General features: G+C 43.1%; 1 protein-coding gene across 4 annotated transcripts in view; it reads left to right on the top strand.

Annotated features, from left to right (window-relative positions):
• Nucleotides 1-3,090: 3,090 nt before the first annotated feature.
• LPA (lipoprotein(a)) overlaps nucleotides 3,091-12,344 on the top strand; it is a 176,197-nt gene continuing 166,943 nt past the window's right edge. For 3 of the 4 annotated variants that reach the window (XM_054686968.2, XM_054686969.2, XM_054686967.2), the window contains exon 1: nucleotides 5,188-5,283. In XM_054686968.2, coding sequence (XP_054542943.1) covers nucleotides 5,235-5,283 — 49 coding nt within the window. In that variant the 5' untranslated portion in view covers nucleotides 5,188-5,234. Of the gene's footprint in view, nucleotides 3,237-5,187; nucleotides 5,284-12,344 lie in introns of those variants that run through there. The other variant, XM_063813639.1, reaches the window with a different exon arrangement.

Here is a 12,344-nt window from a genome sequence, read left to right as displayed (position 1 = left end):
CACTCCCATTATCATCTTCATCAACATCATCACCACCGCCACCATCACCGTTATCATAACCACCACCACTATCACTATTATCATCACCCTCAACATCATCACCATCATCACTATCATCACCACCACCATCATCGTTACTACCACTACCACCACCATCACTGTCATCATCATTCCACCACCATCACCATTATCATTACCATCCTCATCATCACCATCCCCATCATCACCATCCCCATCATCACCAGCATTGCACCACCATCACCATTATCATCACCACCACCATCACCACCATCATCACCATCACCACCATCACCACCATTATCTTGATAGTCATTACCATTACCACCACCATTATCACTATCATTACCACCACCATTACCATCACCATCACTATCACCGTCACCACAGCCACCACCACCATCACCATCATTACTATGCACCACCACCATCATCATCATTCCACCACCATCACCGTCATTCCACCACCATCACCATTATCATTACCACCACCACTGTCACTATTATCATCACCCTCAACATCATCACCATCATCACCACCACCATCATCATTACTACCACCACCACCACCATCACCATCATCATTCTACCACCATCACCATTATCATCACCATCACCATCACCACCGCTATCATCATGATAATCATTATCATTACCACCACCATTAGCATTATCATTACCACCACCATCACTATCACTATCACCATCACCACGACCACCACCACCATCACCAACACCATCATTACTACCCACCGCCACCATCATCATCATTCTACCACCATCACAATTATTACCACCACCACCATCACCACCACCACCACCATCACTATCATCATCAGTAGACATCATATAACCAGTTTGTAGCTGGCCCAGAGCCTACTTGCTGTTTCTTCTGCCCCACAACCATCCACACATTTCTAACCACCATCCCCCACTAGGCTTCCGCCTCCCCTGGTCTCACCTGCAGGTCCACTGAGAAAATGATTCTCAGAACACTAACTAGACCATGAGGTGCCACAAAACATAACTCAGGCCTGTTCATCAATTTTCTACATGTCAATAATGACATCAGGTCAATTGGTGTACTCAGCCTCTGAGAGGGAGGTCAAAGTTTTCCTGCTCTCCCCTTCATGTTTCCAGGTGTTCCCTGACTTGGATCAAATGCAGAGTTTGGAGGTGTTGAGGCCAGGGGGATTTTCCGGGTCAGTCGTCATCCACAATCAATGGACTGATCCTGCCGCTGGACTTACCCTGCTGCCCTCTCCCCAAGGCCCCATCAGGGAGGGCTTCAATCCTCTTGTCACCTGTGGCCTACCTGCCCTCAGAGGTGACATCTCTATGTCGGCCACTGGATGGCAGCACCTACTCGCAGACCACATCAACTTTCCTGGCAACTTGCGGTAGGTTTTCACCATTATCAGGATGTTTGCCTTGCTCAAAGAGCAGATTCTAGAGAACGGTGCTCCCTCACACAACTATGTAGTCCAGGTGATGCACCCTCTGCCCGATGCTTGGTAGTCAGAAACTTCCATCATGCAGCTCTGCCCAGATTGAGCTGAGCTGGCCTCTGGAGTGAGGTGCTGGGACAAACATCTTCCATGCTGCTCATGTCAACTCCAGATGCAGTCAGGTTTCTGAACCAAAGTCAATGATCTAAGTGCAGTCAAAGGCTCTGGGGGAAGAAAGAGAGAGTGCCTCATCTCTTGCCTGTGCCATGCTCGCAAAGCAAGGACTTTTGCAAAATTCTAATGAAAGCTGGGCTTGCAAAATTAGAAAACTGGATTATTTGTGAGAACACTGAGACATCCCTGGGTGTGTCCATCTGGAAAAACAGCATTTCCTCTGGCAATTTTGCAACCGTTCTATTTGAATTTGGCAAAGAAAATAAAGCAGTTTTTCACAAAAGAATAAACACAACCAGGAGAATCTTCACTCTCCCAAATTGTCAAAGAAGTATAAATTAGAAAATGAATCAGGACAATTTCAACCTGTTAGATTAGCTAATATTTAAAAATTGAACACTCATACAAGTGTGGTGAAGTGATTGTTTTCTAGTGACATTTTACACTGTCTTTACACCTTCTAGAAAATAAATTGGCAGTGTTATTGGGAGACAGAAATATGTCTATATAATTTATGGGAACTTAGGCTCAGAAAATAGTAAGGAATAAGAATGAACTTTATGAACAAAGATGTGGAGGGTTGGAAGCAAGAGTGGGGCCAACGCACATGGGGAGGAAGCATTTGGGCAGTGACTCCGCAGACCCAGGCTCAAATTGAACTAGACAACCTCCTTACACCTCAGTTTCCTTAACTGTAGAGCAGGAGTGATGGAACTGCCTGTTTCATAGGACTGTTGTGAGGATGAAGTGAGATACACCACATTATAAGCTTGTGCCTGGAAAGGGTAATGCTTAGTAAATGATGACTATTCTTTTTTATTGCAATAAAACGTACACAACGTAAGAGTTACTATTTTAACCATTTTTGCAGGGTACCACCAAGTGGCATTTAGTACATTCACAGTGGTGTGCAACCATCATCATATTTCCAGAATATTTTCCTCATCCCCAAAGGAAACCTCATGCTCATTAATCAGTAGCTCCCCATTAAAATATTAGTTATGAAGATCATAGCATTATACAAAACTCATTATGTAATGTTGAGTGAAAAAATCAGGGTGTGAAATTTTGTGATATGATGTAATTAGTGAAAGAAGCATACAAAAAGTCTGAAAATATAAAAACAATAGCAATTGCATTTCTCAGACTCTACATTTAAACATTATTCTTTATGGTTTTAAAAGCAAAGAAAAAGGTAAAGAAACAACAACCAACCGCAAAGCACCATGACAAAGCTCAGATTGCTAAATCCAGGTTTTTGGAACATAGACTCTTATATGACGTTTACACTCTCCAGGGTTCAGAGAGTCTAGCGGCATTGGGAGCTGCCTTGTGTTCTACAGCCTCATGGACAGACAGGAGGTCCATCACCACTGCTCTGTTCTTCTGGAGTTTCCTTGTGAGCATGTTGTGGACGTAGTTACCATTTCTTTCATCTTTTTAAACACAGGTACCTTTGGGGCTGGCCTTCTCAAGGAAGCCCAGCTCCCCGTGATTGAGAATGAAGTGTGCAATCGCTATGAGTTTCTGAATGGAAGAGTCAAATCCACTGAGCTCTGTGCTGGGCATTTGGCTGGAGGCATTGACAGTTGCAAGGTAAGAAAAGATCAAGAGACCAAAGTTAGTCTTGTGCTCTCCTGTCTCAGTCTCAGTCCCTTAGACTTGAGTCCCAAAGTGGCGAATTCAAGTAGGATTTAATCAATGGAAGACCCCAGTCTAAGTGTTGCTCAGAAACTGCCTAGATCTGTCCCAAATGTATATTCAGATCATCCAAGGGGACTTCTTGGGGCTTGAGTTCCAGATCAGCAGCAAGGGAACCATAAGTGCCATAACTACCTCAGACCACTCACCCTCCTGGGGTGTGCTGGTGGCCAGGGACTAAAGTGGTGATTTTTCTGGTAGGGAAGGAGGTAGAGGGTACAGGACAGAGACTAACTGCACACAATATCTGAGGCTGGAGCTCAGATATTGCTGATGATCAGAGTTGGCGTGTCTCCCCAATTGATTTACAACTGGGGCTTGGATACTGTTTTAAACGGGAGGAGCCTCCTAACCATCTCGATACAACCACTGATGTGACTACACTAGAGATGGACTCTTTCCACTTAATTCTACCACTCTTGCTTTACTTCATGAGAACGAAAATGTAAGATTGCACCATGAATTCATTTGCGGAAAGATTGATACTATGCTTTTATTTTATTTTATTTTATTGAGACAGAGTCTCACTCTCACCCCGGTTGAAGTGCACTGACGTGATTTTGGCTCACTGCAACTTCCACCTCCCGGGTTCAAGTGAATACTCCAGCCTCCCTAGTAGCTGGGACTACAGGTGCCCACCACCACGCCTGGCTAATTTTTGTATTTTTAGTAGAGATGGGGTTTCACCACATTGGCCAGGCTGGTCTCAAACTCCTGACCTTGTGATCCACCTGTCTTGGCCTCCCAAAGTGCTGGGATTACAGAGTTGAGCCACTGCACTCGACCCTATGTTTTATTTTTAAAAATATTTATTTATTTATTTAAGCCACACCTACTAGAATAGGAAGGATTGATATTTTATTAATTTTATTTGGTATTTATTATTTTTTTTTCTTTCCTGAGACAGTCTTGCTCTGTTACCCAGGCTGGAATGCAGTGGCACATTCTTGGCTCACTGCAACCTCCATCTCCTGTGTTCAAGCAATTCTAGTGCCTCAGCCTACTTAGTAGCTGGGATGACTGGTATGTGCCTCCACACCCAGCTAATTTTTGTATTTTTTGTAGAGACAGGGTTTTGGCATGTTGCCCAGGCTTGTCTCAAACTCCTGGCCTCAGGTGATCCATCTGCCGTGGCCTCCCAAAATGCTGGGATTATAGGCATGAGCCACCACCCCCTCCTGGAAGGATTGTTATCTTATAACATAATTTATAATTACAGAAAACATGTGAGTTCACTAGGAATAAATAAATTTTGAAGATAATAAAAGATTTTCACTTATGTTGTCATTTCGACACAGTTTGGTATAGGATGTGGAGATGTTAACATTTATACCTAGCTTGTTCGTAAACTAAGACCTGAAAGGGTTGTGTCTATCAGCTGCACCCCTGGGTAGCGACACAACCTCGGGAAGGCCTCAGCCCCCGCCTCGTACAGCACTGCCTGTTGGGAAGCTTGAGGGAGGCTATGGATGTGCAGCACTTGACAGAGGGTCTGGTCATGGAAGTTACCAGCAAATATGAGCTACTTTTATGATTTTATTTTATCCAAAAGAAAGAGAATGAAAGAAGAGGGGAGGAAACAAGACTAATCAGGAGAGATGAAGGTCTAGGGGTGAGGGAAGGAGTAAGGAGACATAAAGGCAGCATGGAGCAGCTGAGGGGGGAAATGGCTTTCACCACTTCCCAGCATCTATTGACATTCCACTCTCAAATATTTTATAAGACTCTTTATTCAAGGTAATGTTTGAATTCTGCTGAGTCAGTGGCATGGGTCTCTGAGAGAATCATTAACTTAATTTGACTATCTGGTTTGTGGATGCGTTTACTCTCATGTAAGTCAACAACATCCTGGGATTGGGACACACTTTCTGGGCACTGCTGGCCAGTCCCAAAATGGAACATAAGGAAGTGGTTCTTCTACTGCTTTTATTTCTGAAATCAGGTAAGACATAGTTTTTTTTTGTATAATAATTATTTTTTCTCCCACAATGTAGTAAAAATACGTATGCCATGGCTTTATGTGCGATTTGTTTTAATTTTTGATTCATGAAATTCCCAGTTCAAAATCTTGTATATGATTGAAAAATTCTTAAAAAAATAGTTTAATTTCCCCGTGAAGACTGTCATGGTGCTGGAATGAATGGGCAGAAAAAATAATGGTTGATTTTTCTAATCTAAAAGAGTGTGCCTACATGATGGCCAGTCTGGTTGAAAAATAAATAGCCATTGTAGCTAACTATGCAAAGGATGGCTAAGCTCTTCGCTTGGTTCTCAGTTTCATTAATTTATATCATCTCTGTTCAGGTGCCATGCTCCCCTCACTAGCAAGTTGAGACAATGAAATAACTCTTTGAATATGTTTGGTTCCTTCACCTGTTCATGGAGTGGGACTCAGCATTTCTCTCTTTTTTATGGCCTGAGTAAGGCTTTCCATTGGTATACATTTGCTTCTTATCCCTGGAGAAATTATACACATCCATTTGCCAGATGATATACGCATATAATGATTCAACAAATACTCAGGGTATTTGTTGAGTGGGTTAGGTCCCCACATTTTTATACATACATACACACATACACACCTGCGTGTGATTGTGAATGTAAGTGTGTGTCCTTTAGAAATACTAGCTTATTTAGCTCATGGTATAGGTAGGGTAGCATAGTCATCCCCATTTTATAAACAAAGAAATCTAGACTTAGGAAAATCATGTTATTTATCTCGTGACCAAATTCCCAAATCAAGGAAATAAAGAAACCTGGATTTAAGCCAGATTTCCAAGAAAAAATCTAGGACTCTTCTCACTTTTTCATCTTTGTTCCAACATTTGAAAAAATAAATCTAAACACATTCCAATGTAACTGAAGAGCAGGTTAATTGTTTGCCACTTGCAGAATCCAATTAAGAAGAGAGAAGTCTGGTATAAAGAAAGTGATTTGCTTCCAAAGCTAGCTTAGGGGAAGAAATGCAGCAGTCCTGCCGTACCACTTCACTTTAGGAGCAGAAAGTGGCACTTTTAAAAGGCAGCAGAGGAGGCGAGCAAGGATTCAGGGGTCCATGCTAGCTTGGGCACCTTATCCACCAGGTAGTTGAGCAGTTGCCTGCTGGTGCCTTTGTGAGCAGGGTGTTGTCCCTTGAGGCAAATCTCTGGAGGGTGAGAGTTTTGTAGTGGGCATGCTTTGGTTTATAAATCACCTGTGAACTCAGGGGTTCCATCTTGAAGCACATAGTTAGATGAACTTGCCCTGCAGGGAGAGTCTGATGAAAGGGAGGTAGATGCTTGCAATTTAATCTATAAATTACCAGATAAAATTTTACAAGTTGACTTTAAAGTCAAACACATTTGAATTTAGTGGAAGCCATTCAAGAAAATATCAAAGAAAATACAGAGCAGGAGAAGATTAAGCAAAGAGTTTTTTGGGGAAATTGGTGTCTATGTCTGTGTGTGTAGGGAGTGCAGGGGATATGAATATTCTATTTCAGCCCATGGAAACTAGGATGTAGATCACTGTGAACTTATTCAGCAGGCTACACCCAAAGGCTAGAACAAACTTCTCTGCCACAGGATTAACATATGTTTTAATCAACCTGGGGGCACATTCTCTCATAAGCTCTTTTGGAAAGCCAGGCTTTCTGTGGATGTGTTATCTTTCCAGTGTGCTGGAATGCCTGGGGAGAGGAAAAAGTTTCTTTTACAGCCATGCTCAGTGAGAAGCGGATAAACATCTTCTATTCACAAATTGCTAAGTCTTTTACACATGCAAATATGCATACACATTCACACACCACAGTGAGGAAGAAATTCTCACAGCATTAATAAAATACATTTACTTCAGTAGCAATATACATCTACATTTTGCCTATAATATAAAAGTATTTTTCCTATTAAAAGATTTGTTTAATGTTTCTTCACCAACAAATAAACCCTATTAAATCCCCATTGCCGTATGAGCCCTGGAGGTGAATCAGAGAAACAAAAGGATTGTGGAAAAATCATCAGGTTAAAAAAAGAAAAATTGATTCTGTTTTGGGATATTTCCTAGCGACATGAGCTGGGGAGGGGATCTCAGCAGTGATGCGCTATGAAGCATAATAAAATGACACAGTTACAGGTAACTTAGTTAAAGGGGGAAATAAATGGAAGTTTCCTCTTTCTGAATATCAATTGTAGCCTGCTCTGCTACATTTCAAAAACACTCTTCAAAATGTTTAACTTAACTCACTGTAGGAAACACCTTATTAATTTATGGTGTCTTTTGAAGTCACACTGTGAGCTATAGAATTTACCCAAGCACAACTCTTCCTGGAAAAGAGAGTTCAAATAAGAAACAGTGCAGGGTGAAGACATGGATATGGGCCTAAAATATCTATTTCTCAATGATATTTTGATATATCTATCAAGTGCTTTTTAGTGGATTAGGTTCAGAATGCATCAGCCAATGCCTGTTCAATAATCCAGTTTTCCAGCCTAGAACATATTAAATTGAGGAAGGACAAAGTCACAGAGGTGGGGAGCAGGTGGACTGTGGCCAAGGACTTTGCATGAATCAATGAGCGTGCATCCTCCTCCTTGCCCTGCCCTCATGGTCTGTGTACTCTCAGGAGGTCAGGACAGGCCTTTCTGAGAATGAGAATCTGTTCATCTGCCTTTCTACTGGATACTTGTCATCGGCATACAAACACATGTTCTCTGCAGTGTGTCATCTTTCAGAACCTCCCCTGACCCTGTATTCCCTAGAAGTCTCGCTGCTTTCAGAGCCAGGCTTGTCTCCTGCTGCCACCCCCACTGCTCTCCTAGTCACTCTTTAACCCACTCCATCTGCATGTGGCCCCCACCACACCCCTCAAAGTGGTCAAGGTTGTCCTGTTGCTTAATTCCATGGAAGCTTGGCTATCTTCATTTTATTAGCCTCTTTTGGCCTCTCACCCTGTGAAAATCACTACATTTTGTGCCAGAGATGGAGCTGGCATCTCCAGGCTTGGAAGAGGGCTGCTGAAGCTCGGCCAGGTGTCCTAAGGAGCCTCAGGACAGGGGACGCTCAGTAGCCTTGCAATGGGAACACAGCTGAGCCCCACTTGGCCACCCTTTGCCATGACCAGGCAGAAAGCAGCTTTTGAACAGATTTGTTGCCTCAGATTTGATCTCAAAGAAAAATCGTGGGCAGTATTGGTCCCAGGTTCTGCTTTTTTACAATTTCCTCTGAAATCTGGATGCCTATCAACACCTTGGAAAAACTGAATTCTCCCCAACTAATAGTGGCGTGTCACTGTAGTAAGCCTAGTACAAAAATGGCCTTCTTTGTGGAGGAGCTTCATACCCTCCATTTTTTTTGCTTAATTTTTGCCCAAGATGAGAACATAATTTAGTTCACTTATTTATTCCCAACATCATCCATGCACCAACATTTTTGTAACTAAAGGAGGGACCATTCAGAGGATGCTTATCAACTGTCAAAGTGACAGTGTTACAACCAATGCACATATTGTAAGAAATCAAACAATGGCCTCCAAGGTTCATTTCTACACAGGGATTAACAGATCAACATCAATCTTGGCAACACAGTTGCCACTGATGGTGTCTTATTTTTTTTATCATGACATGGCAATCAAGAGCAAACATATGATTTATTCTTATTTAAGGTTTTATGGTTAGAGTAGGCAGATAGCTAGATATGAGCAGGAGGTGGAAGCCCCTGAGAAAATGGAGGTCTGGAGAATCTGGAACCCCAGAGATTACCCAAGTCCTGCATGCTAGACATGAGTGGAGGAGGGGGAATACCTAGGCAGAAAATAATGCCCCTTAAGATGCCCAGCAATCGCTCACTGTGCAGTTAACTTTTCAGAATGCTGCTAGATACATGCTGATAGGGAGGGAAGAGGGCAAAGGAGAAATTCCTAAGAGATACACGGTTGCAGTTAGTATAGATCTGAGTGCTATACAACCTTCTTTGGGTGGTGGCAAGAAGCAATGCAGCCATTACGTAGAATTCATATCAAACACCTGCATCACAGGTGTTAAAGAAACAAGAAACATTGTACTTCTTGTATTCTTAATAATGATTTGCAATATTGTCTTTAGTATCACTGCAAACCTCTATAAATATGATTTTTAAAAAGTATTTCTTTAGGTTGGAATTACTTCTACGCATTGACTTATCTTCCTGGGTTTCATTAGCCGTACCCGTTGTACTTTCTTCCTTACCACTGTTTATCTCAAACTCTTGAGATTAAAGTGTGGGCTCAGGAGGGAACGAGGAGCTTCAGGACTCTCACGGACCTCCAGCACAGTGTAGCTGCCTTATGGAAAAGTGGCCACACTGTTTTCTGCACTGGTCCCTGCCCCTACTATTCCTCACTGGGCAGAGCACAGCCACCCTGGCCCTGCCTGAACATTTTAGTCAGTGTTGGCTCTGTGCTTCTCTGGGGAGGAAATCCAAGAGACAACCCACAGCCCCTCTGCCATTTCAGCTGCAGCAGTACCACCGTTAATGCCCTTGGGCTTGAGAAAGAAGGGACCTGGCCACTTCCCTGACACCTCCAGCACACAGCAGGGAAAGAATTCCAGTTTCTCTTTCTTGTGAGCTTTCACCTGCTACTCTTCACCAGGCAAGGCTCCTGGCTTGGGCCCACAGTGCAGGTACCTTGAACTCAGTTGAACATTTCCACTGGCTGCACTCTGTGTTTTTGTGGGGTGAAGCTCCCAGAGGTGACTGAAAGTCCTTCTGCCACTAACACTGCAGTCATACTGCCCTTGCTGTACTTGGACTAGGGAAGGAAAAAATATCCTGAGTGCTTTACTCACACCCCAGTGTGCCCCAGCCACCCTATGGAAAAGAGGCCAGTGTGTCATCCCTGCAAGCACCCTGAGGCCCCTGCCCCTGCTGCCCCCAAGCTGTAGAGCCAGAATATAAAGCTGGCAGAAAAATGTAAAAAGGCTAGACTGGCTTAGCCTCCCAGCCTACATCTTTCTCCTGTGCTGGATCCTTCCTGCTCTTGAACATCGGACTCCAAGTTCTTCAGCTGTGGGACTTGGACTGTCTTCCTTGCTCCTCAGATTGCAGGTGGCCTATTATGGGACCTTGTAATCTTGTGAGTTAATACTACTTAATAAGCTCCCCTTTGTGTGTGTATATCTATATCTATAGATAGATATAGGTATACTCACTATATATATACATATATACATATTCTCTCTCTCTCTCTCTGTCTCTCTGTCTCTCTCTCTCTCTCTCTCTCTCTCTCTCTATATATATATAGATCTCCTATTAGTTCTGTCCCTCTAGAGAACCCCGACTAATACAGATTTTCATACCAGGAGTGGTTCTCGAGGAACAGAATATTAAGGATGGAGTTCTTTCATTGGTTTTGGGACTCTGGTGTTGGCTGATTAATATGATTAGACCAAAAAATGCTAAGGACTCTACTTCTAATAGTATGGAGAACACTGATAGTACTTGGCCTGAATTGTTTAGAGAGTTATGCAAAATAAATGCGTTTGACACTACTGATTCATCACTTATGAGAGGCAAGGAGTTTAGTGACTCTATACATAATACCTTTGACTATATGTGGAGAACCAAGGAACATAATGAAGTTGGTTGATTGCTCCTAAGTTCTCTGGAGAAAGAGATGAAAGAAAATGATGATCTCAGGGGATCTGTCTCCCGCCTTCAGAAGTGGATACTGAACCACAAATCTGCTAAGATTGCCCTGAATGAGAGTTTTAACTCCTGTAGAGAAAGAGTTGAAATTGTGAAAAAACAGAGACAAGCTGTTATCATGCGAGTAGCTGACCTGCAACAAGAGGTGCATGCACAGCCTTGCCAGGTGTTTACTGTTAAAGTGAGGGCATTGACTGGAAAAAAATGGGACCCTGGAACTTGGAGTGGGGATGTGTGGGAGGACCCTGATGAAGCTGAGGACACTGAGTTTGTGAACTCTGATGAAACTTTTTTGCCAGAAGAAACAGTTTCCCCATCCCCAGTAGTGGTAACATCCCCTCCTTGACCTGTCCTGCCATTAGCCTTTCCACCTTTGTCTGAGGATATAAACCCTGCACTGCTTGAGGCAACAGTGATGGCCTTCCCTGAGGCAGCTGCCAGGCAAGATAATGTGGATTCTCCTCAAGAGGCACCCCTAATGCCCCTGAATGCTTCTAGACCTATAACTAGGCTAAATTCCTTGCGGGCCCCAGAGGTGAGGTTCAGAGTGTGACCCATGAGGAGGTGCATTATACTCTAAAAGAACTGCTTAAGTTTTCTAATTTATATTGGCAGAAATCTGGAGAACAGGCATGGGAATGGATATTAAGGGTAAGGGATAATGGTGGAAGGGACATAGAGTTGGATCAAGCTGAATTTATTGGTTTGGCCCTACTAAGTAGGGATTCTGCATTTAATGTTGCAGCTCGGGGACTTAGAAAAGGTTCTGATAGGGCCGGGAGCAGTGGTTCACGCCTGTAATCCCAGCACCTTGGGAGGCGGGGGCGGGCAGATCACGAGATCAGGAGATTGAGACAATTCTGGCTAAAATGGTGAAACCCCATCTCTGCTAAAAATACAAAAATTAGCTGGGCATGGTGATGCGTAACTGTAATCCCAGCTACTTGGGAGGCTGAGGCAAGAGAATTGCTTGAACCTGTGAGGCAGAGATTGCAGTGAGCCAAGATCGCCCCACTGCATTCCAGCCTGGTAACAGAGCAAGATTCCATTTCCAAAAAAAAAAAAAAAAAAAAAAGTTATGATAGTTTATTTGCTTGGTTAGCTGAAATATGGATTAAAAGATGGTCCAATGTTAGTGAGCTGGAAATGCCTTGGTTTAATGTAGAGGAAGTGATCCAAAGGCTTAGGGAGATTAGGATGGTGGAGTGGATTAGTCACTTTAGACTTACTCATCCCAGCTAGAGGGTCCAGAAGATACACCCTTGGCCGACGCTTTGTGAAATAGATTTGTGAGAGCAGCACCTGTATTTTTGAAGAGCCCGTAATTGCTCTTCTCTGTATGTC

The sequence above is a fragment of the Pan troglodytes genome, chromosome 5 (assembly GCF_028858775.2).
Source record: "Pan troglodytes isolate AG18354 chromosome 5, NHGRI_mPanTro3-v2.0_pri, whole genome shotgun sequence".
Classification (NCBI taxonomy): Eukaryota; Metazoa; Chordata; class Mammalia; order Primates; family Hominidae; genus Pan; species Pan troglodytes.
This window is presented reverse-complemented; position numbering and strand designations above follow the sequence as displayed.